We start from the raw sequence: 25189 nt of genomic DNA on the forward strand, positions 1-25189 counted from the left end.
TCCCAGGACTGGGCCAGGCTGACGCCGGGAGCCTAGAGCTCCATGTGGGACTCCCACATGTGTGGCAGGGGTCTAACCACTTGGGCCATGCTCTGCTGCTTTCCCAGGCCATTAGCAGGGAGCTGATTCAGAAGTGCAGCAGCTGGGACTCAAATCAGCGTTCATATGGGATGCCAGCCTCGCAGGCCCTGTCTTAACCCACTGTGCCACAGTGCTGGCCCCCCATAAATATATCTTAAAACAAAACAAAACAAAAACCAGAAAATCAGTGGTGACAAGGCTTTGGAAAAACTGGAACATCTGTGTGCCATTAGTGGGACTGAAAAATGGTGCAGCCAGTGTGGAAAACTGTACAGAAGTTCCTTAAAGCACCAAAAATCGAGTTACCCCATGATCTAACAACTCTTCCTGGGTACATCTTCCAGAGTTCGGGGTCTCGAGTCCTTGTCCACCCTTGCTCATGGTGGTGTTGATCATAACAAACCAAAGGCAGAAGCGATGCAGGCGGCTGCAGATGAGTGAGTGGGCAGACGCGTGGTGGGACAGGACACAGCTTTTGGAAGGAAGGCGACTCCGCCACCCGCAGACTGGCCGTGGGGGCAGTGAAGCACACCAGGCCCCAAAGGCAGCACTGGGTGACGTCATTTACGTGAGCTAGTGCGACCAGTCTCCCGGAAACAGAGAGCCAGGGGCCACCAGGCTCCCGGGCAGGGCACACAGGGCACTGTTTAATGGCTAACAGAGTTTCCACTCTGCGAGACCAGGAATTCCTGGAGGTTGGCTGTACCCCAGCGTGAATACGCTTAACTCACTCAACTGGACAATCGAGAGCGGAACGATGGTAAATCGTGCTGTGTGCATTTCACCAGAATTCAGACAAAAGGTGAGGGGAGGACTCGATCAACATCAAGGGCTTGGGACAGTGTCGGGATTCGAATCCAAGCTTCCCTGCCTATCTGCGTCCTGGGCTTGTGCCCTGTGTTTTCTGAGCTGCTCCGAGTCCACCTCTGGCCTCTCCCCAGTGCCCTTGCCCTGCTGCTCTGCAGCCTGTCCCGTCCAGCTATGCGCTGTGCCCCGGGCTCCCAGCCTGCAGCCCCTGGGCGTCAGCCTCTCCTCCATGCCATCAGGAGCCTCTGGGCCCCTCCCTCCCCGCCCAAGGCCCCCGCTCCTGCAGGCTGGCCTGGCTGGAGGCGTCCACGGCTCCTCCTCGCCTGCTGGCTTCTGGCTGGGCTTGGCTCATGGGAGATGGGAGCCTGCAGCAGGCTGGGGCACTTGCTCTCCTGCCCCATCCTGGGGCGTCACTGGGGCTGGCTGCCAGCCTCCCCCAGACGCCACTGTGGCCATCGGGCAGCTTTGTCCCCTCCCCTCATCCCTTTGGGGCTGCAAGCTCGTCCCCCTTGCTAGACTGGGCGCTGACAGCCCCTCACGGGGTCTCTGAACCCTATATCCTCTCTGAGAGTCCCTCCACACCCCGTGAGTGCGCCTTCTGCCCACTGTCTGGCTTCAAGTCCCCAGCCCTCAGCAGGGGACCCAGTCTGCCCCCTCCCTCCAGCCCCAGTGGCCCCTGCTCATCAGCCTTCTCCCGGGTCCCGCCCTGACTGCCCACAATACCCAGCATCCCCTGAGCCTGCTCACCATCCTCCAGCCCTACAATTGCCCCCTTCCCACTCCCTCAAGAGCACACCTCTCTCCGAGTCCCCACGCCACTGGGAGCCAGGGTCTCCCCCCCAGGGGCCTCCCTGGCCGCTCAGCGCATCTGAAACCGCTGTCCCAGGGCAGTGCGGCCCAGCGGTTAGGGCAGGAGGGAGGCGGCAGAGTGTGGCGGTCATGAGCCACTTCCTAGGGGACAGCCCGGGCTCCAGTAAGCTCCTGCTTCCTGGCTGGTGACCGTGGGCAAGGGCGTGTCCTCTTGGTGCCTCAACTTCCTGTTCTGCCAGTGGGGACGCTAATGGAGCAGGCCTGCGGGTCTGTGGGGAGAGGAGAGACCAGACACGGAAGCACTGGGCTGCCGCGAGGGGAGGGTGGGCTCTGGGGTGAGAAAGCCTGGGGTTCAGGTCTCACCTCTGCCGTCCCAGCTGTGCGGCCTGGGGCAAGTTCCCTTGCTTCTCTGAGGCGGGCGGGGCCTCCACGGAGCCAGCACAAGCGCTGTTGGGCGGCACTGTCCATGTGGCAGGGTGAGCTTCGTGAAATTCAGCTGTGTGTGCACGTGTGTGCATCTGTTATGTATGTGTGCACGTGCACACATATGTTGTACATATGCATGTATAACTGTGCAGGCATGTGCATGCGTGTGTACACTGTGTGTGCATGCTATGTATTTGTGCACGTGTGTGCATGCGTTCCATGGACATGTGTACATATACATGGGCATGTGTATATGCATGTGTGTATAAATGTGTGTATCTTATCATGTATGCATATGTGTGTGTGCATATGTGTATATGTGTGCATATATGTACTGTAATTACATGCGCACCTGTGCATGTCTTATGTTCACCTGCGCATACACTCATGTGTGCATGTGTGTATACCTGTGTGTATGTATGTGTACGCATGTTTGTTTACTCATTTTTAAAAAAATTTTTAAACTTTTATTTAATAAATATAAATTTCCAAAGTACAGTTTATGGATTACAATGACTTCCCTCCCACCTGCAACCCTCCCCTCTCCCGCTCCCTCTCCCATTCCATTCACATCAAGATTCATTTTCAATTATCTTTATATACGGAAGATCAATTTAGTATAACTTAAGTAAAGATTTCAACAGTTCGCACCCACACAGAAACACAAAGTGTAAAATACTGTTTGAGTACTAATTATAGCATTAATTTACATTGTACAACACATTAAGGACAGAGATCTTACATGAGGAATAAGTGCACAGTGACTCCTGTTGTTGACCTAACAAATTGACACTCCTGTTTATGGCATCAGTAATCTCCCTAGGCTCTTGTCATAAGTTGCCAAGGCTATGGAAGCCTTTTGAATTCACCGACTTTAATCTTATTTAGACAAGGTCATAGTCAAAGTGGAAGTTCTCTCCTCCCTTCAGAGAAAGGTACCTCCTTCTTTGGTGGTCTGTTCTTTCCACTGGGATCTCACTCACAGAGATATTTCATTAGGGTCATTTTTTTTTGTTTGTTTGCCAGAGTGTCTTGGCTTTCCATGCCTATAATACTCTCATGGGCTCTTCAGCCAGATCCGAATGCCTTAAGGGCTGATTCTGAGGCCAGAGTGCTGTTTAGGACATCCGCCATTCTATGAGTGTGCTGTGTATCCCGCTTCCCATGTTGGATCGTTCTCTCCTTCTTAATTCTATCAGTTAGTATTAGCAGACACTAGTCTTGTTTATGTGATCCCTTTGACTCTTAGTCCTATCATCATGATCAGTTGTGAACTGAAACTGATCACTTAAACTAGTGAGATGGCACTGGTACATGCCACCTTGATGGGATTGAATTGGAATCCCCTGGCACGTTTCTAACTCTACTGTTTGGGGCAGTCAGCTTGAGCATGTCCCAAACTGTACATCTCCTCCCTCTTGGTCCTTGGCCACCACTCTCCCTGTCCCTCTGGACACAAGGGCAGAAAGCGAAACTGGGCCTTTCAAAGAAAAAGATGTGTGGGATCAGCCGGGGCTGCAGGGACACAGTGAGCTGGGGCGGGGGGAGAGGGAGAGGACTGAGCCTGGAGAAGAGCCCCCTGGAATCTGCAGAACCCCGAGAGGGGCAGGGAGGGCCCTGCGTCCTGAGCGAGGGAGATCCTGTGACATCCACCCTTGCACAGCGGGCTCGGGAGAACCAGGACGGAGACAGCACAATGGGTGTCCACCTGCTGACCCCTCACGACAGGGCAGCCGTCAGTCACGCTCGCGTCCACACCCCACCCCGGCAGTCCTCTCTGCCCCGAGCTTTGGCCCTTGCTTCGAGGTCCCAGGCTGCCTGGGCGTGAATCCCAGCCCCCTGCCTCCTCCCTGTGTGGCCTTGGGCAGGCTACTCAGTCTGTCTACACCGCAAGCTCCTCATCCATAAAGGGAGGGGATGACAGAGGGTGCGGGAGGATCCACTGGGTGACACACGCGTGTGTGCCAAGCTTGCGGCCCTGTCAGTGTCAGCGACATCATCGCCTTCCCGCTCATCCGCCATCTGTCTGCACTGCCCTGCACGTCCAGACAGCCCCTCAGACCAGCTCTCCAGGCACCAGCCCAGCCCTGTGGCAAGAGTCCACGGTGTTCATAGCAGAAACAGCGGCCAGCAGCCAGCCCCTCAAAGATGCCCACACGCTGGTCCCTGGGACCCAAGAGCCTGCCGCAGCATGTGGTGCGGGGATTGTACAGACACGGAAGGTGACCTTAGATCAGAGGGTGGGCCCACATCATCCAGGTGGGACTAATGAAATTGCAAAGACCGCCCTCTGGGGGCTGGCTCTGTGGCGTAGCAGGTAAAAGCCGCGGCCTGTGGTGCTGGCATCCCATATGGGCTCCTGTTCAAGTCCCTGCTGCTCCACTTCTGATCCAGCTCTCTGCTGTGGCCTGGGAAAGCAGCAGCAGATGGCCCAAGTCCTTGGGCCCTGCACCTGCGTGGGAGACCTGGAAGGAGCTCCTGGCTCCTGGCTCCGGATGGGTCAGTTCCGGCCAGTGCAGCCAATTAGGGAGTGAACCAGCGGATGGAAGACCTCTCTCTCTCTCTCTCTCTCTCTCTCTCTCTCTCTCTGCCTCTTCTTCTCTGTGTGACTCTAGCTTTCAAATAAATAAATAAATAAATCTTTTTAAAAAGACCGCCCTCTGGCTGGAGCTGGAGGTGGGGGGGAAGTGGCGGTCAGAGACGCGGGGACACACAAGAAGGACCTGAGCCACTGCCGGGGTGTGAAAGATGAAGGGGCCACAGCTGTGGACAAAGGCGGCCCCCAGAAAGCTGAGCGTGACCCCACTGACAGCCCACAAGGGGACGGGGCCTCCAGCCCACAGCCGCATGGAGCTGGCCGCAGGTCACCGTCCAGACCCTGCGGAGAGCATGCCCAGGCCGACACCCTTGATTTTGGCCTTGGGTGGCCCCCAGCAGAGAAACCGGCTGAATCCACTCAGGCATCCGGCCTACAGACTGGGAGAAAATCAATATATGACGCTTTAATTGTACAATAACACTCACACCTGCCGCAGCCCTGTGCACAGCCCCTCATGGTAACTCAGTCTCCTAACAGCTGCTGCCACCATCCACATCGCAGCCCCACAGAAGGCACAGCCCTGACAGGCTGCACAGCTGGCCGAGACCCACAGCTCCCGGGGACAGAGGCGCGCTCCCCGCAGCTCCAAGCCAGGTCCATGCACTTGGCCACCTGCTGGTCTCCGCCCTCCTGCCTACTGCTGCCAGTGAACCGTCTCCAATAACAGGGAGACTCCGTTCCTCCAGAGCTTAGAAGCCACGCACAGCAGGTGGCTCCATCTAAACAAGTTGCACAGTAAGTGCCTTCTGCAAACACCTCCAGACCTCTGCACACCTGGCGCCCTCTCCTGGCTGTGGGCTGCTCTGGCACCCCAGACTGGCTCCTGTGGGTCTTATACTATGACAGCCCCAATTCTGCTCTTCCAAGAATACATGGCGGCGCCCGGCCAGTGCCTCCCTACCCAAATTCCCCAGGAGAGGCGCCACCTCTGTGAGGCTCACAACAAAGCCTCTGTCTCCGATTGACAAACCTCATCTAGTCTAGGGACTATCCCCAGCTTCATCAACCGCCTTATTCTCTTACAGGGATTTCAGATATCATCTAGATGTCTCTAAAAGTCAAATCCATGGCCGAAGAATGAAGCTTCTTTCTCTAGCAGCACGGAGTCAGCTAGCTCCAAACGGGAGGCTCAGCCCCAGCCTTCCTGACCGGCTGTGTGACGTCACCGTTCTGGGCTCCATGTCCACCCAGTTACGTGAGCATCATAATGATCAGAGCCTCCACGCCGTGCGGCTGTTCTGAGAGCATGATTTTGTAACACAGGTACAAACCAGGAGGGTACGTCAGAAAGTTTGTGGGAAAATTCAATTAATAGGTACATTTTCTTTTCTTGTCTTTTTTTTTTTTAAAGATTAATTTATTTAACTTGAAAGTCAGAGTTAGAGAGGGAGAAACAGAGAGAGAGAGAGAGAGAAAGAGAGAGAGAGAGAGAGAGAGAGAGAGAGAGAGAGATCTTCCATCCACTGGTTTACTCTGCAGATGGCTGCAAAGGCCAGTGCTGGGCCAGGCTGAAGCCAGGAGCCAGGAGCTTTTTCTGGTCTCCCATGTGGGTGCAGGGGTCCAAGCACTTGGGCCATCTTCTGCTGCTTTCCCAGGTGCATTAGCAGGGAGCTGGGCTGGAAGTGGAGCAGCCGGGACTAGAACTGGTGCCCATAAGGGGATACTAGCACTGCAGACAAGGGCTTTACCTGCTATGCCACAGTAACGGCCCCAACAGATAAATTTTAGTGCGAATGATTGAAATTCACTCACAATTTTTAGATAACACAAATGTTCTATGAACTTCTGGAAGAACCCTCATGCACAGGAAGACAGGTGGGATAAGCAGGGTGTTGCAGGTGGGCTGGCGCCTGGGGACCATTTGTGGTCGTGAAGAGATGAGGATCCTCCGCCTCACTGCCCCCAGGGTGCCCCACAGGATAAGCCAGGAGAGAACAAGTGCCGGGGAGGATGGGGAGGACCTGGAGCCCTGCCCACAGTGCAGGGAATGGAAGACAGAAAACCACACAGAGCCTCCTCAGGAAAGTGAACACAGAATTGCCCTCTGAGCCAGCAATCCTGCCTCTGGGTCTACACCCCAAGAACTGGAAGCAGCACCTCAAAGGGAGGTCTGTTTGGATGATCCTGTGCCTGGCTGGGAGACTGCCTGCCCTGCCCACACAGGAGGTCACGAGGGCGTGGCACACCATGCCTCCTGGGAAAGACCCTGGTTGAGGACTCAGCACATTGAGACACACACATGACCTGATTGCCGGCAGGTGGCAGGGGCCCCAGGCACATTTTCCCCACCCCTACTTCCTGTTGAGGGGCCTCGTGATTGTCAGCTAGGTAAACAGCTCCCAGGTGTGGCCCAGACCCATAAGGACTGCCTGGAAGGCTCCGTGTCTTTCAAGCTGATTGGAGAAGCATGGCGGCACCAGTATTGGCTTTATCCTATAGAATTGGCAGTGTCCTGAACTAGCTATGCCCCTTTACCTGCTTGTACCTTACTGTTAATAAATGGACATGTTCACGGAAACTGTCTCCGGTGCTTCTTGTTGAAGAACGCCGTAGCCCCACCATCCTGACAGTGTGGGCCTCGCAGGACAAGCCCACAGGTCTGTGTCCCCACGCTCACAGCAGCATGGTTTGCATGGCCACAGGTGGAAGCCACCAGTGTCCACAGCCAGGTGAGTGGAATCCACCCCCCTCCCCCGGAGTACTGTTCAGGCTTATAAAGGAGGGGGCTCTGACACGTGCTCAGGAGGACATCGTAAGTGGAATAAGCAGGCACAAAAGGTCAAACGTCACATGACTCAGCTTCCAGAGGAACACAGGAGAGGCACGTTGGTGGAGACAGGAAGTGCCATTTCTGCCCGAAAGGCGGTGGGCGCCAGGGTTGGGGAGGGGGCGGCCGTGGAGCTCCCAGCGGGCACAGTTTCTGCTCGGCAGAGCTCCGGGGTGGCGGCGGCGGTGGTGGTGGTGCAGCAGCGTGACTGTGCTCCACGCACGGCGCTGGGTGCTGGGCACGGCCCAGAGGGTAAACCGCACCTGATGTGTATTTTCCCACAATAAAAAAGAGAGATTAAGATCCAGCCCCTGGCTCTGAGCTTCTTCCTCTTGGAAACCCTCCATCTGCTGGGGGCAAACCAAGCCTGTACTGGCTGTGGTGGGAACTGAATGATGGACCCAGGGGAGAGAAAAGGCCCCCTGGGGATGGGTGAGAGCAGCCGGTGCACCCCAGGGAGAGCAGTGCCTGGGTGGAGCGGGGCCGAGCAGGCAGCACAGCCAAGGCAGGGAGTGTGCAGGTGAATTCAGCGGGAAGGGTCTTTCCCTCAGGCCTGTCCCTCATGGATGGCATCCTGGGTCTGAGGAGGCAGCTTGGCCCAGATGCACCTGTCGCCGTCCGTGTCTCTCAAAACCTCGGAGTTAAAATGGCACAGAACCGTAACTGTGGGTAACGCATTCTGCTGGGGGCGCGGTGCTGGGAGGGAGGGGACCTGTGACCCTTCCCTGGGGAAGCTCCCAGAAGACGTCAGAGCCACAGAGCTACGTAGCCTTGGACACAGCTGGTGTACTTGCACACCTGTGCCACGAGAGAGGCAACGGTGATCAGCTGGCATTGTTTACTAACAATAAAACGTGATGACGCCACAGGCAGCCCAGAAATGGCAGGTGACAGGCAGGGGTAGGACTCGCGGGGATGGAGGGACTCCAGGTGCTGGTGAAGCCGGTCTCACTGACGACCCTCTGGTCTCGCATGGGAAGGGGCTCCTGGGCTGGGGGGGCGGGCAGCTGCCCACCAGGGGCAGAGGCGGAGGTGCAGGTGCGAATGTGTCCTTTGTGTTAGTCTTTGTGCCACCTCCAGGCATCTATGCTGGCCCAGGGCAGGGGTGAGGGCTTGGGGTGGCAGCGGCCAGCGCTCACTCTGCAGCCTACGCTTTCCTATGCCACAAACCGTGTTCTCTGACAGCACGAAAAGCCGGCGTGGTGCAGGGGCTCCACCAGCATGGGCGGGTGGGGAAGAAGCCCAGAGATGGAGAGGCAGGAGGGAGGGGCCGTAAAGGGGCGGCCCTGGAGCCTTCTCTGTGGGGACTGGTCCCCGAGCCTGCGGGCAGAGACATGGCCGACTGCGCAGCGCTGCCCCAGCCCCTGCCGCATCGGGACAATGCGGGGTTCATGTCTTAGGAGAGCACTCTCAGGCACGTCCAAAATTCAGCTGCTGCTGGCTTGGGTGTTTCTTCATCCCAGAGAGCGGAGTCTCCTTCCCAGCAGAGTTTAAATAACAAGCACGTCCAACCACAGCCCATCCATGTGTGTACCTCATCCGTCACGGGGTTTAGCTCCAAAATGGGCAAGGCTGTGGCCGCACTGTCCAGCCACGTCAAACGGGGCCGGGCCACTCCCATCAGAGCCTCTCCAGTATGTAGCACCAGACACAGTCATTTCAAAGATTCATTTAGGTTATTGAAATGTTTACTTTTCATATGCTTGAAAGGCAGAGAGAGAGACAGAGACAGCAAACTGTTCCATGCGTGAATTCACTCCACAAATGCCCGCGAGAGCTGGAGCTGGGCCAGGCTGAAGCTAAGAGGCAGGAACTCCACCTGGATCTCCCACGTGGGTGCCAGGGGCCCAAGCACGTGAGCCATCACCTGCTGCCTCCCAGAGGCGTTAGCAGAAAGCTGGATCTGAACAGCTGGGACTCAAAACCAGGCACTCTGGGGGCCGGCGCTGTGGCGCAGAGGGTTAAAGCCCCAGCCTGCGGTGCTAACACCCCATATGGTGCCGGTTCGAGTCTCGGCTGCTCCACTTCCGATCTAGCTCCCTGCTAATGTGCCTGGGGAAGCAGCGGAGGATGTTCCAAGTCCTTGGGCCCCTGAACCCATGCAGGAGACCCAGAAGAAGCTCCTGGCTCCTGGCTTTGGATCGCCTCAGCCCCGGCTCTTGTGGCCGTTTGGGGAGTGACAGAAAACCTCTCTCTGTCTCTACCTCTCTAATTCTGTCTTACAAATAAATGAAATAAATATTTTAAAAAACAGGCACTCTGACAGGGATGCAGGCATCCCAGGTGCTGGCTTCACCTGCTGTGCCACAATGCCTGCCCCCAGAGAGGTCATTTCAAAGCACAGGCCTCCCCCAATCTGAAAATCCTCTGTGGTTTCTTCCCACAAAGATCAACACTCTCAGGACATCCTGCTTGTACACTCCTGCTTCGGGATACACTGCTTTCCTTTCAGTCTTTACACCACAGGACCTTTGCACAGGCTGCTCCTTCCCCCAGGTCCACTCAAATCCACCCTGTCCCCTGCACTCCTTCCTGTTGGAGCCCCGACGTGTGCATGGGACAAGTCGCACTTGTGGGAGGCCCTGACCTCTGGCTCTCCCTGCTGGCAGCTTCCTGCCTGCGAGGAACCACATGTCATCCTGCCCATCCCATGAGGCTCTAGGTAAATGTTTGTGGACGGCAGTGGGCAAAAACCAGGCCGGCAAACACAGGCTTCCTTTTGCCGTCAGAGAGACAAAGTCCCTCTGGGACACAGCGAAACGTCTGGAGGACAAACCCCTGCAAGCGCCAATGTTGATTTTCCCCGCTGCGTTACAAACCCTTTCCTTCCTCCTTGTGTAAGCGCTATCAGAAAATGTGAACAAGTCAAATGACGAGAGCCGCCGTCACAGCAAGTCGTCAGCCCTGCGTGGATCTGCAGAACCCTGGCTCCCTGCTCTGCCGGGCTTGCTGAGGCAAATAAAGAAATGGTCTGGGGCCGGCACTGTGGTGTACGGGGCTAAGTCTCTGCCTGCAGTGCCAGCATCCCATGTGGGCGCTGGTTCAAGGTCCTGCTGCTCCTCTTCCCATCCAGCTCTCTGCTGTGGCCTGGGAAAGCAGCAGAAGATGGCCCAAGTCCTTGGGCCCCTGCACCCATGTGGGAGACCCGGAAGAAGCTCCTGGCTTCAGATCAGCGCACCTCTGGACATTGTGGCCAATTGGGGAATGAACCAGTGGACAGAAGACCTCTCTCTCTCTCTGCCTCTCCCTCTCTCTGTAACTCCACCTCTCAAATAAGTTATAAAGAAAAGAAACGATATGTTTTATGTTCTGGGTGTAACCACTGGGGGATGTCAAGGCTGCCTATTTAGTTTTCTTTATTATTATTTTTTTTTTTCTAGCCTTTATTTAGTGGCATAACTTCCAGAGTGTTGGCTGAGCCATCACTCAGGGTGCCCAGAGCGGGCTCAGCTCTGAGGCTGACCAGCAGAGGGCGACCTTCACCTCGTCCTGTCTGCAGGCTGCCGAAGGCTGCTGGGTCTTGGGGCTGGGTTCTTCACAACTTCTTCCCACACTCCGTCTTTCTTAAAGACTTATTTTGGGGGCTGGAGCTGCGGTACAACAGGTGAAGCTACCACCTGCAGCACTGGCATCCTATATGGGCTCCAGCTCCAGTTCCCGCTACTCTGTGTCAGATCCAGCTCCCTGCTGTGGCCTGGGAAAGCAGCAGAAGATGGCCCCTGCACCCACGTGGGAGACCCGGATGAAGCCCCTAGCCCCTGGCTTCCATTGTGGCCATCTGGGGAGTGAATCAGTGGATGGAAGATCTCTCTCTCTCTCTCTCTCTCTGCCTTTCCCTCACTTTGTCACTCTGCCCCTTCAAATAAATAAATATTTTTTATTTATTATAAATATTATTTATCTGAAAAGTGCAGAGTGCAGAGAGGGAAAGACAGAGACAGAGAGATGGGTCTTCCATCTGCTGGTTCACTTCCCAGATGGCCACAACAATTGGGGCTGGGCCAGGCCAAAGTCAAGAGCTTGGAGCTTCTTCCAGGTCTCCCACATGGATACAGGGATCCATGAACTTGGGCCATCTTCTGCTGCTTTCCCAGGCACGTTAGTAGGGAGTGGGATGGGAAGTGGAACAGCTGTGACTTTGACCAGCGCTCTTATGGGGCACTGTCGCTGGAGGCAGTTCCTTAACCAGCTGCACCGCAACACCATCCCCCAACCCCCTTCTTAAAGCAGATCGCCTCTCCCAGTGGATCTCAGCAGTGGGAGGAGGACTGGTCTGCGAGGAGAAGCCAGAGCCCATCACCGGTCGGCTCACGTTGAGTCTGGAAACGCAGGCGCCACCTGCTCTCCAGGGAGCCCAGCAAACGTGGCAGGTTCCTCCAGGAATCCACGGGATCGCTGCCGTCAGAGGCACCTCTTTTTTTTTTTTTTTAAGATTTATTTATTTACTTGAAATTCAGAGTTACACAGAGAGAAAGAGAGGCAGAGAGAGAGAGAGAGAGAGAGAGAGAGAGAGAGAGAGAGGTCTTCCATCTGCTGGTTCACTCTCCAGATGGCCGCAATGGCTGGAGCTGCACCAGGTGCCAGGAGCTTCTTCCAGGTCTCCCACCTGGTTGCAGGGGCCCAAAACCTTAGGCTATCTTCCACTGCTTTCTCAGGCCACAGCAGAGAGCTGGATTGGAAGTGGAGCAGCCAGGACTCAAACCAGCACCCATACAGGATGCCAGCACTGCTGGTGGCGGCTTTACCTGCTACACCACAAGCGCTGGCCCCCAGAGGTGCCTCTTTAAACCACAGCCAAAGAACAGTGGGCAGCCAATTATTTTGCTACAATAAATGCAACTCAATTTCTGTCTACATCAGCTGACACACACCAGAGGAAGCCAGCTCAGCCCCACGCCCCCAGGATTTTTCCGTCTGTGTCGTGAGACCGTGACAGTGATCCTGGTGTCGTTTACCCAGCACCAGGAGCCTGAAGCTGGCACCTGCATTTTTATCCTGGAATCGCCACAACAGCCCTGTGGGGTAGGTGGTTTGCAGACAGGGGAAAGGAGCTCTGAGCGGGTCAGGAATTTACCTGAAGCCACAGAGCCAGAAATGGCCTAAAGGGATCCAGACCCAGGGTCTGTCTCCAAATCCTGCCAGCTTCCTGAAGTCACAGCTGGCTTCAAATCAGATCCTTGTGCCCACGCTGTGGCTTACTAGGCTAATCCTCCACCTTGCGGCACCGGCACACCGGGTTCTAGTCCCGGTCGGGGCGCCGGATTCTGTCCCGGTTGCCCCTCTTCCAGGCCAGCTCTCTGCTATAGCCAGGGAGGGCAGTGGAGGATGGCCCAAGTGCCTGGGCCCTGCACCCCATGGGAGACCAGGATAAGTACCTGGCTCCTGCCATCGGATCAGCGCGGTGCGCCGGCTGCAGCGCGCCAGCCGCGGCGGCCATTGGAGGGTGAACCAACGGCAAAGGAAGACCTTTCTCTCTGTCTTTATCTCACTGTCCACTCTGCCTGTCAAAAAAAAAAAAAAAAAAATCAGATCCTTGTCTCCTTTGGCCAGACCGGAGGTGAAACTGCCTGCTGTCTGTCTCTTGTGATCCTTTTCCTTTGTTCTTCCCACTCCATGGTCCCTGCGGGGAGACCACGTCCCGAGAGTGTCCAGCGAGGGAAGCTGAGTTATTTTTAAACCTGCTGAGTTGACGATAAATCAAAATCTCGGAAAACTTGGACTGGAGGAGGAACTTTCTCCACTTGATAAACAGCATCTTCAAAAAACCTTCAGTCCACATCATGCTCGGGGCAGGCGCTGTGGCGTAGTGGGCTAAGTCCTCCCCTGCAGTGCCGGCATCCCATATGGACTCTGGTTCGAGTCCCAGCTGCTCCACTTCCAATCCAGCTCTCTGCTATGGCCTGGGAAAGCAGTAGAAGATGGCCCAAGTCCTTGGGCCCCTGCACCCACGTGGGAGACCTAGAAGAAGCTCCTGGCTCCTGGCTTCATATTGGCCCAGCTCCAGCCTTTGCAGCTATTTGGGGAGTGAACCAGCAGATAGAAGACCTCTCTCTCTGTTTCCTTCTCACTGTCTGTAATTCTACCTCTCAAATAAATAATAAAAATAAAATATTTTTAAATCCTGCTTAATGGCAATAGACTGAATAGTTTCCCCCTAAAATCAGAGGCAAGGTGAATGTCGGGATTTAGACCGCTGGCCCCAGTCAACAGAAGCCTGGAGGTCCTAGCCAATGCACTAGCACCAGAAAAGGAGACTAAGGGCTTGCCGATCAGAAAGGGAGAGAGAGAACTCTTCTTCTTAGTAGATACATGGTTATTTATATACAAAATTCCAAGAAACTGACTAAAGAAAAACCTTCTAGAAAGTTCTTAATGTTGCAAGATACCATGTTAGTACACAAAAATCAGCTAAATTGCTATATGCTGGCAATGACCAGGTAGACACCAAAGTCAAAAGTATGATACCACTTATCATCACTAACCAAAAATACCTTTAAGTGCAAATCTTAAACACACACACACACACACACACACAGACCTTGTATGTTAAAAGCTGTAAGAAAGTCATGAAAGGAATCAAAGGCATAAATACTGAGAGAAACAGATCATGTTCATCAATTGGAAGACAGGGGACAGCGCTGTGGTGTAGCAGGTAAAACCACCATCTGCAGCGCCCGCATCCCTTGTGGGCACTTGTTCAAGTCCTGGCTGCTCCACTTCCAATCCAGCTCCCTGTCACTGTGCCTGGGAAAGCAGCAGAACATGGCCCAAGTGCCCGAGCCCTGCACCCATATGGGAGACCTGGATGGAGTTCCTAGCTTTGGCCTGGCCCAGCATTGGCTGTTGCAGCCATTTGGGGAGTGTATAAGTACATGGAAAATCTCTTTCTCTCCCTCTGTCTCTGTCTCTAACTCCACCTTTCAAATAAATAAATAAATCTAAAAATAAACAAGAAATAATAAGCAACTCAAAAGGCCTGTGTAGAACTCTCTGCAGGACACCAGGTAGAGATGGAGAACTGATGAGTGGTTGCCAGGGGTTACCTGGTGGTGGGGCTGTTGTCATCATAGAGGGTACCACAAGGAAGACCTCTGATGCTAGAACAGTTTTGTGTCTTTGTGTCTGTGTATGTGAGAAATTTGGGGTCATTTTCTTTGTAGAAATCAAGACACAAAACTGTTCTACAAAGAAAATGACCCCAAATCTCTCTCACATACACAGACACACAGACACAGACACAGACACACACACACAGACACAAACACACACACAGAGAGACACACACAGACACACATAGACACACACATACACACTCATGGCACCACGGTCACTTCCTGCTTAGGTTGTCGTCCGTGTTACCACTGGGGGAACTACACAAAGCGTGCACGCGATCTGCCCTATTATTTTGAGAACTTCTTGCGATTCTCTAATTCTTTTAGAATAAAGCATTTAAAACGCTGAGCGAGGCCTGGCCTGTTTTCGCAGCCTTTCTCTTTCCACTTCATTATTTTAATCCCATTCAATGTTAGAAAGGCTCCACCCGCTGTCTTTATTACTCCTCTCCTCCTTCCTGGGTGGTCAGGAGTTGAGGCTTTGGCCCAAACCACAGCTGAATCAGGATGAAATGGAAGGAGAGGGCGTGTGGCCGAGCCCGGGGCCGGCCCCCTCTACTGCCTGCAGCTCTGGGCTCCCAGGGGCTCCCAGCAGTCCCCAGAGCTTTGGACAGGGGGACGCTCTTGGGGAGGGGGTGGTGGGAGGGACATCTGGATCCGCTCAGCCAAGGTGGGGGGGTCTTCCCCCTGCACTGCGCTCAGCTCCACTGCTTCCCCGGGGACACGCGGCTCACTCAGTGATCGGGCACTGGGGGCTCAGCTCATCTCAGACGAAGGGGCCGTGTGCCAGATGTGCCCACTGCACCTCGTGGGGCGGGTGCGGGATGCAGCAGGGCAAGGCGCTGGCTGCGATGCCCACCCCCATCACAGAGTACCACTTCAGGGTGCTGGCTGCGATGCCCGCCCCCCATGGAGAAGTACCACTTCAAGTCTCGCTACCCTGAGCTTCTGATCCAGCTCCCTGCTACTGCACGCACCCCCTGGAGGCAGCAGGTGACGGCTCCAGTACTTGGCCCCTGCCACCCTCATGGGAGACCAGGACAGAGCTGCTGGATCCTGGTTTCAGCCTGGCCTGGCCCTGGCTTTTGCAGCCATCAGGGAGTGAGCCAGCAGATGGAAGATCTCTCTCTGTGTCACTCTGCCTTTCAAATCAATCAATCAATCTTAAAAAGGGGGGGGGGGACTCAGTTCCACAGCACACTAAGGACCTCTGGAGGGGCCGGGGTGAGGAGGGGTGGGGACGCGGGGCACGAGTTCTTACCTGCAAAACAAGGTCGGAGTCCTCATGCCGTCCGATTGTGGTGCTTTTGTTCAGGACAAAGAAGCCTTCTGCGCTCTTCAGATAGGCTTTCATTCTCTCCGCGTTCCCTGCACAAAGTTTTCAGAAGGAATTTTGTTAGAAAAATGCAGTCCTCCAATCAGTCAACGACATCATGTTTAGAATGAATGAAACCTTTCATCCCCAGTCCACGCCCAAAGGGAGAAACCAGCAGAGCGGGGAGTGGACAGATGGCCTTGACCCTGACCACAAGGGCGGTCCTGCCTGCCTCCACAGCTATTTCTTCTGGGGGCCAGCATCGTGGTGCTGTAGGTTAGGCTGCCGACTATGACACTGGCATCCTGCGTCAGAGCCTGGGTTCGAGTCCTGGCTGCTCCACTTCCAGCCCAGTTTCCTGCTAATCCTCCTGGGAAGGCCGTGGAAGACGAATCAAGTGCCTGAGCCCTTGCAACCCACGTGGGAGACCTGGATGGAGTCCTGGCTTTGGCCTGGCCCTGCCCTGACTGTGGACCTTGTGAGGACTGAACCAGTGCATGGAAGATCTCGCCCTCTCTCTCTGCCACTCTACCTTTCAAATACATAAAATACAGGCCGGCGCCGCGGCTCACTAGGCTAATCCTCCACCTGCAGTGCCAGTACCCCGGGTTCTAGTCCCAGTTGGGGCGCCGGATTCTGTCCTGGTTGCTCCTCTTCCAGGCCAGCTCTCTGCTGTGGCCCAGGAAGTCAGTGGAGGATGGCCCAGGTGCTTGGGCCCTGCACCCTATGGGAGACCAGGAGGAAGCACCTGGCTCCTGGCTTCGGATCGGTGCAGTGCGCCAGCCGTGGCGGCCATTTTGGGGGGTGGACCAACAGAAGGAAGACCTTTCTCTCTGTCTCTCTCTCTCTCACTAACTCTGCCTGCAAAACAAACAAACAAAAAAAGAAAGAAAAGAAATCAAATACATAAAATACAGCTATAAACGAATCCCGTCTTTCCTTAGAGTATGGTTCTAAGGTTCCAATAGAAGACATTTCTTCATTTCCTAGGGCCCAAACAAACACAAGCTAAAACAACTCAACAACAAAGCTGAGGGTCACTGATAACTGCTATCTACTTCCCAGCAGGCTTGGTATGGGGTTAGCTATCTGACGTATCAAGTATTCGTGTTCAATATCCCTCACTGGCCATGCGCTCGCTCTGTGGCCTTGGTGGGCTACTTAATTTCTCCCTGCGCTTCAGTTTCCTCCTCTGTGAGCTCAAATGCAACAACACACGCGGAGATTCCAGAAGCGTGCCCAGCGCACGGCGGTTCTGCTTCTACTGTTAACCTGGGCTTCTCAAACTCTCAGCACTCTCCAAGGAACACCAAACTTTTACAGCACATCTTAAAGTGCCAAGGGTCGGTCTTCGAAGAAGCAGGCACGAGATAACAGTCTCTTTTAAGTCACCACCTCTCGTCATGTATTTAGGCTGGGGAAGTTTTTCTAAAGGCGGGGACAAGAGGATAGCTTGGCCGGGCCACAGGGGCCTGTACATATTTGCCCTCAACATTTTATGGAGAACATGTCAAAGCTGTGGAAAGCTGGAAGGAACTAGGTGGGAAATCTCTCTCCATCCACAGCCTCGTCGGCGCAATGGAAATTTTTGTCTATTTTCTTTGTCACATAGCCAGTCACCCACGCGTGCATCTTATATTTGACGCACTTCAAACTGAGTTCTCGGTCTCTTTTCTACCTAAAACTCATGGAAGGCGATGTCACTGAACTGTGGGTAAACACAGCCGCCATGGCTGAGTGACCGGCCGGGCTCTCAGGGCTGCACCTGCCCCTCCTTGTCACCTCTGCCATCACTCGCCCAGGGCAGTGTCGGGCACCGTGCCATCCTGTGGCTCCTGCAAAGCAGGCCTCGTTACTGTGCCCATTCTACAGAGGGGGAAGCTGAGGCTCCTGGAAGCCGAGCTCACCTGGAGGCAGGAGGCCGCAGAGCACACGGGGGCCTTGGCCGGGAAACCCTTGGGCACCTCAGCTTCTCCCCTGGGTAGGGCAGAGATGGGGCGAGCAGGGAGGGAGACACAGAGGGCAGGGCGCCCGGTTCGAAGACACTTGGCAATGACAGAACGTCCTTGAAGCCAGGAGTCCATCCTCAAAAGGAAGAGGCCCTCCCGGCTGCCACGGTTTGAATCACTCGTTGGGCCCTGCATCCCTCCACACAGGTGGGGCCTGGTGGGAGGGGTTTGGGTCACCGGGTGCAGCCCTCACGCTGGTGAGTGAGTTCTGCCTCTGGTGGGACTGGATTAGTTGGAGCAAAGCAGGCTGGTAGAAAGCAAGCCCCGCCCTGCGCCCTGCCCCAGGCCGACACTCTTAGACTCAGCTGCCTGCTCCCGCACTTCTCACCCGTGAGCCAGAAATGAGGCTCTGTCCTTTATACATTACCCTTGGTCCTAGACACGGAACAAGACCGGGTATTTACGTGTGTAAGCTCCGAGGCCCATCGCCAGACACTTGCATGAGGACAGAAACAGAATGAGCGGCTAAGTTGGTTGTCATTAATGGGGGAGGGGGAAGCATTTCCAAAAGGACCACGCCCCAGCAGACGGCTTGGATCGTTCACCTGCAGCCGACAGGACCACAGCCAAGCCTACGTCACCTCCAGGGAGACCTGAGAGCGTGTCTCTTCCAGGGAGCACCACAGGGGATGCCCTGGAACTCACACCCCACACTCATGATTCACTTGCGAGTTTCTCACCCCGACCACTCTGGCTAAACGCAGCCCCGTCACTGCATTCTGGAGCCGGCCTAGCTCACTCGGGCATCCTCCCTCATTCTCGACTTCCTCTGCCACTGTCCTGTTCCTTTAAAGATTTGTTTATTATTCATTCGAAAGGTATAGGGACAGAAGGGGGAGGGAGAAAGGGAGAGGGAGAGAGAGAGAGGGAGAGAGAGAGAGCGAGAGAGCTTCCATCTATTGGTTCCCTCCCCAAATGGTCCCAACAGCCAGGGTTGGGCCAGGCTGAAGCCAGGAGCCCAGAACTCCATGTGGGTCTCCCATGTGGGTGTGGGGTCCACACACTTGGGTCAGCCTCTGCTGCCTTCCCAAGCGCATTAACAGGAAGCTGGATCAGAAGCAGAGCAGCCAGGACATGGACCAGTGCTCTGACATGGGATGCTGGTGTCCCAAGCGATGGCTTCACAACCAGGACGCCACAGTGCTAGCCCCTCACGTTCCTTCAGTTAGGAATGAACTTGCTGTTACTTTCCTTTTCACTATGATGTATGAGGGTACTTCAAAAGGCTCACAGAGGGGCCGGTGCTGTGGCGTAATGGCTAAAGCGGCCATCTGCAACATCGGCATCCCACGTGGGTGCCAGTTCAAGTCTGGGCTGCTCCACTTCCAATCCAGCTCCCCGCTAATATACCTGGGAAAGCAGTGGAGGATGGCACAATTGGGCCCCTGTACCCACACGGGAGACCCAGAAGAAGCTCCTGGCTGTTGGCTCCGATTGGCCCAGCTCACTGGGGCTATTCGGGAGTGAACTAGGGAATGGAAGCTCGCTCTTTCTCTGTCTTGCTCCCTCTCTCTGTTACTCTGCTTTCAAATAAATAAATACATCTTTTAAAAAAAATTCATAGAAAATAGACTTACATTTTAAAATTCATTTTGTTTATTGTGGTGCAAAAAAGTTTGAAATCCATGCACATTTTTCACAGTATGCATTTTTATGAAGATTTAAATTTAAATGTATTAAAAGATTTATTTATCTATTTATTTATTTATTTGAGAGGCAGAGAGAGGTCTTCCATCCACTGATTCACTCCCTACATGGCCACAGTGGCCAGAGCTGGGCTGATCCGAAGCCAGGAGCTTCTTCCAGGTCTCCCACGTGGGATGCTAGTGCCAAAGGTGGAGACTTAACCTACTACGCCACAGTGCCGGCCCCTTTCACGAACTTCTTGAAGACCCTACTATACACATAGATCTCAAAATCCTTGCACCAAATAAACTTCTTTTATTTTAAAAAAATATATTTATTTACTTGAAAGGCATAGTTACAGAGAGGCAGAGAGAGAGAGAGAGAGAAAGAGAGAGAGAGAGAGAATCAATTGATCTTCCATTTGCTGGTTCACTCCCCAAATGGCTGCAACAGCCAGAGCTGGGCTGATCCGAAGCCAGGAGCCAGGAGCTTCTTCCAGGTCTCCCACGCAGGTGCAGGGGCCCAAGGACTTGGGCCATCTTCTGCTGCTTCCCAGACCATAGCTGAGAGCTGGATTGGAAGTGGAGCAGCCGGGACTCGAACCAGCACCCACATGGGATGTCGGCACTGCAGGCGGTGACTTCCGTTATGCCACAGCACCGGCCCCCAACAAACATCTTTTAAAAATGTATTTAGTTGAGAGTCACAGGCAGATGAACAGATGGACATGCAGAGCTCCCATTAGCTAGTTCATTCTTCAAACACCTGAAACAGCCCAGGATCAGCCGAAGCCGGAAGCTGGTCTCACTCCAGGTATCCTCACGGTGACGGGAACCCAACCAGGTGCGTCTCCACCGCTGCCTCCACAGAGCTGCATGAGCAGGAAGCCGGCGCAAGGAGCTGAGCCCAGGAGCCCAGACGTGGGCCGTGGGAGTCCAACCAGCTAAGCATATCTTTTAATGCCATTTTTTCATGCACTTTCCCAAGCACCCTGGGATGTCCCGGGAGAGCCAGGGCTTTCGTCAAGAGACAGTTCCCCGTGGGCTTCTATCGGTACCCATCCCGATGCCACAGCACTGAGGGTTTTGTTCCAGAGGATCTTTCCTAGGACTTGGGTGTGGCCAGCAGCCTGTGGGGACAGAGGCGGGCGGCCCCATCTAGGGCAGAGGGCGGGCTCCTTTAAAACAGACGGTGCCTCCTTCCAGGGCGCGAGTGCTGCGGGTTCGCGGCCTGTCCCTTTAAAAGATGCGGTCTTCCTGGGTTTGGGCTCCTTAGCCTCACTGTGTGCAAGGCATCCACCTGCCTGTTCTGTGTCCCCGGAGGGGTTTGTGGGGCCAGGAGAAGCTCCGTGAACACCTTGTAACGAAGGCCTTTGTCTCTGGCCCAGGGGTTCCGGTCTTCTGCCGGATTCTGCTAAGCTGAGCGGCTCCTGTGCTGGCTTGAACTAGGAGAACCTCCCAGGCCCTGGCAGTCCCTACCGAGTGTCCCTCACTCCACCTCTGGCCCTGGGGACCGCTGCACCTGCCGCCTCCCAGGTGCTCAGTACCTACCTGCAGAATGAACACACAGCGCAGTGCCCTAGGGTGAGCCCTGCACTGGTAGCCCTTGACCGTAGCCGCCTATCACCTTCCCCTGCAGGGTCCACGTTGGTGACCTTCTGGGAAACTCCCAGTGCACCTGCTCAGCGGTCTGGGTGGGGCCCGATATCTCCACTTTAGCGGTGCCCTTGCAGCCTCCTGCCTGCCTACACACACTCTAGGAAGTAGTCCCAGCGGATGAAACTCTACAGCAGTTCTTCCCCAAGGCTACAGAGCACCTGGAGACCACAAGAGAGCCCTCCCGGCTACAGGTGCGCCGGCGCTGAGCGGGGGAAGCAGGATTCCCGTCCACGGCTTCGTAAGTGGCCCGAGAGGGAGCGGTCAGGCCAGGGGATCTCCCCGACCGCCGCCGCGTGGATGTCACCCGGAAATCAGGGGCAGCAGAGGGCGCCCTTCTAATCCCAGCCGTGTCCCTGGGGACATCCCAGAGGGACCTGTGCTCCCTCTCCAGCCAGCTCAGGGCCAGGCGCGGGCTGCGCTTAGGGGAGAGGCGGGTGTTGGCGCACAGCCCCGAGCCAGGGCCAAGAGGATGTGGCCAGGGACCACCTCTGTCCGTCTCCTCCCCCGAGCCCTGTCCTCGCGGAGCCAGCCCGGCCCGGTGCTCCACATCCCCTCGCCGCCCCTCCCCGGGCCGCACTCACCTGGCGGGAGCAGGAAGCCCACGCCCGGTCCTCCGCAGAGCGCCCCGCCAGCTCGGCAGGCGCTGGCCCCCTTCGGGCCGAGGCCGCCCGGCCGCGCTCCCGCGGAGTCTCCAGCCGGCGACCCGCACCTCGCGCGTCCGCCGGCCTGTGTACGCGCGTCGCCATGGCAACGCCGCGGGGCCGGGCCGAGCAGGTGAGGGGCGTGGCCTGCGTGGGGCCGCGCGGGGGAGCACCTGCCGCGCGCCGCAGCCGACCCCTCCCCTCCGGCCTGTCCCATTCCCCAGATGGGGAAACCGAGGCTCAGAGGCCCCAGCAGTGGTCCCAGGACGGGGCACAGAGGAGGTTTGGCTCAGGAACCCTTATTCGCCGTGCCCTGGAACCAGTATGCGGGTGGCTGAATCCAGTCCTCTCGGTTGTAAATGGCTGCGGGGCCACCGCCCTGGGCGGGTGCGGGGGATTGGGGAGTGGTCTGTTCAGAACCCTTGAGGGTTTCGGCCTCCTGCTGGGGAGGGGGCTATTTCCAGCCCCCTGCCCTGCGCTCAGCCCTCTGCTTGCTTTATGTCTGCTGGCCTCCCCCAGGTCTCCGGCTGTGCCTTCCATCCATCACCAGCGGCCTGATTGCAGGCCACCCCGGGGCCAGCGTCTTCTGGCCACGGCCTCCTGGTGCTGGCTGCTACGGATGGACGGTGGACGGTTGCCGAAGTCCATTTGGGGTGGGATGTTTGCTCAAAATGCCCAGACCCGCTGGGAGGGTTTAGAGATGAGGTCTTGGCACAGACCCCAGCGTTGGGAGTGCGCGCCCCTGGAGAGTGGCCCAGGAGTGAGCATTTGAAAAGCTCGGCGGAACCCCCTGTTGATGCGGTTGGGCTGTGGGGACCCTCAGGAGCCTGAGCCAGAAGTCTCTTCCCCGTGACCACAAAGCCGCTAGACAGAAAGCCCCAGGAGTGACCAAGCGCTTGGGCCCTGCACCCGCATGGGAGACCAGGAGGAAGCACCTGGCTCCTGGCTTCGGAACGGCACAGCTCCAGCCGTAGCGGCCACTTGCGGGGGTGAACCAATGGAAGGAAGACCTTTCTCTCTGTCTCTGTCTCTCTCTCTCTCACTGTCTAACTCGACCTGTCAAATAAATAAATAAATAAAATCTCTAAAAAAAAAATAAAGCCTAGCCTAAGAAACAACAACAAAAAGAGAAATTTTTAAAAAATCTTGGAGTCCAGCGTTGTGGCGCAGTGGGTTAAGCCACCGGCTGTAAGGCTGGCTTCCCATACAGGTGCCGGTCTGAGTCCCGGCTGCTCCACTTCCAGTCCAGCTCCCTGCCTTTGCACCTGGGAAGGCAGCAGAAGACGGCCCACGTGCCCGGGGCCCTGCACCCGTGAGAGAGCTGCAGATGGCACTCCCGGCTCCCGGCTTCAGCCTGGCCCAGCCCCAGCTGCTGCAGCATCTGGGGAGTGAGCCAGTGGGTGGAAGACCTCGCTCTCTGACTCCCCTGGCTTCCTTGAGCTTTGCCGGAGCCCTGTGTGCTTGGTCTACCTGAAAACTGTGGGCACGGAGTGCCCGTGCCGCCGTTGGGGGGCTGGGCTTTTATTGTCTGTGTCTCACTTCCCTGTTCTGTGAAATGGGGGCCACGCAGGCAGACTGTGGGTTCGAGGGGTGCATAGGAAGCCGTCCCTCGTGCCTGCTCTCTTGAGTGCCTGCGTTATGCCCCGGGAGGATTCCCCAATCGCACCCTGGGCTACATCAACTCAGCCCAGAGCCACCTGTTGCCTGGACAGCCCCGCATCATCCGGCCGCTGCCCGAGGACCCTCCCGGCTGTGGCTACAGTGACGGGCTGGGCTCCCTGCCCTGCTGGACAGCGCCGTCGGTCTCCTTCCAGCCCGTTTGGATGACCTCATCCTGAGTCACCTCCTGGAGGTTCCCAGCTCTTTCTATCATTTCCTTTCTCATCTCCACCGACTCCTCTCACCACATCCTTCCCCCTTCTCTCCCGAGCAGGGCCGCCTCGCGCCTCTCTCCACGTCTCTGCTCTGTTCCTGGAATCCGTTCGTTCCGTGCAAGCACGGCCAAGCCCTGTGCCTTCCTCGCTGCCCTCGGCACAGGCTCCGTCTCCCGAGAACGACTGCTCCTTTCTTCCTGGTCCCTCGCCCGAGCCCTCAGCGTCCACTGTGTTTGCTGGCCTCTCCTGAGCACTGTCTGGTGTTTGAAACTCAAGCCTCGAGGATCTAATCCGGGTCTGCACTTGGATCAGTGTCAGAAGCCAGGGAGGGAGGGACATTGGGCTAATTAGCATCCCGGGCAGGAGGGCTGGGGCCCCGACAGGGCCTCCGAGGGGACGGAGCGGGAGAACAGTCCTCTGCCTGGAGTGGTTTTGGGAGGCCAGGAAAGGCTTTAAAAAACAGGAAGTGTTTGAGCTATGTCTTTAAGGGTGGAGAGGGAAAGACAGGGAGAGCATGGGATGGCAGGGGTGGGGGGTTTGGGAGGGTGGAGGGGTGAGGGGGGTAGGGGTGGGGAGGAACAAGGGAGGGAATAGAGGCTGGGAAAGAGGTAAGAAGGACGGCTAAGCACAAGGGGGAGGGGCCGGTGCCGTGGCGTAGCCAGCAAAGCCATCGCCTGCGTGCCGGCTTCCCCTGTGGGCACCGGTTCATGCCCCAGCTGCTCCTCTTCCAGTCCAGCTCTCTGCTACGGCCTGCGAAAGCAGTGGAAGATGGCCCAGGAGCTTGGGCCCCTGCACCCACGTGGGAGACCAGGAAGAAGCTCCTGGCTGCGGATCAGCTCAGCTCTGAGAGTTGTGGCCATCTGGGGAGTGAACCAGCGGATGGAAGACCTCTCTATAACTCTGCCTCTCCAAAATAAATAAATAAACAAACAAATAAATAAATAAAATAAAGTTCGAGGCAGAGGGGCCGGGTGCCGAGCCGCCACCTGCAGGTGCTTGGCCCGCCCTCCTGTCTGTGTGGCTTTCACAGTACATTGCAGACTTTTCATGAGTTACCGGGGGGATACAGGCTTTCTGCAGAGTGAGTCAGACCAGCTTCACCATGACAGCAAATTCACTGGTTACTAAAAGTGAAAAGCCAACAGGGCCCACGCCATGCCTCAGCCTCTCTCCAGCTCCCAGCAGTGGTGTCGACCATGTGGATCCAACCTCAACAGAATCTCCGTATAATGGTCACAAAAAGGCTGCCCCAGCCCCAGCCCTTACATCCTGTCAACTTTGAATCCCAAGAAGAAGAGTGAGTCTTTATCCTGAGATTCTCTAAAAGACCGGGTCACAGGCCCATTTGTAAGCCAATTGCTAAGGCCCGGGGCTTTCTCTGCTCTGATTGGCCAAGCTTGAGTCACATGCTCATCTTTGCAGCCAGAGGAGGCGCCAGCCATGCTGGGGAGAGCCTGGGAGGAA

At 55.9% G+C, this 25189-nt stretch overlaps 1 protein-coding gene and 1 long non-coding RNA gene across 7 annotated transcripts in view; one reads left to right on the forward strand and one right to left on the reverse strand.

Annotated features, from left to right (window-relative positions):
• FHAD1 (forkhead associated phosphopeptide binding domain 1) overlaps positions 1–21966 on the reverse strand; it is a 122130-nt gene extending 100164 nt beyond the window's left edge. For 5 of the 6 annotated variants that reach the window (XM_070079259.2, XM_051836584.3, XM_051836582.3 and 2 more), the window contains exons 1-2: positions 21792–21965; positions 15864–15970 (exon numbers count right to left, since the gene is read on the reverse strand). In XM_070079259.2, coding sequence (XP_069935360.2) covers positions 15864–15956 — 93 coding nt within the window. In that variant the 5' untranslated portion in view covers positions 15957–15970; positions 21792–21965. Of the gene's footprint in view, positions 1–15863; positions 15971–21791 lie in introns of all 6 variants that reach the window. The other variant, XR_007915796.3, reaches the window with a different exon arrangement.
• LOC149125830 (uncharacterized) lies at positions 20600–24676 on the forward strand. Its single transcript, XR_016211283.1, has 3 exons — positions 20600–21448; positions 23785–24020; positions 24457–24676. It is a non-coding gene; the product is annotated as an uncharacterized LOC149125830 (long non-coding RNA).
• The last annotated feature ends 513 nt before the right edge of the window (positions 24677–25189 follow it).

Source organism: Oryctolagus cuniculus, chromosome 7, assembly GCF_051225735.1.
Source record: "Oryctolagus cuniculus isolate XC-2025 breed Fujian yellow rabbit chromosome 7, ASM5122573v1, whole genome shotgun sequence".
In the NCBI taxonomy this organism is placed as follows: Eukaryota; Metazoa; Chordata; class Mammalia; order Lagomorpha; family Leporidae; genus Oryctolagus; species Oryctolagus cuniculus.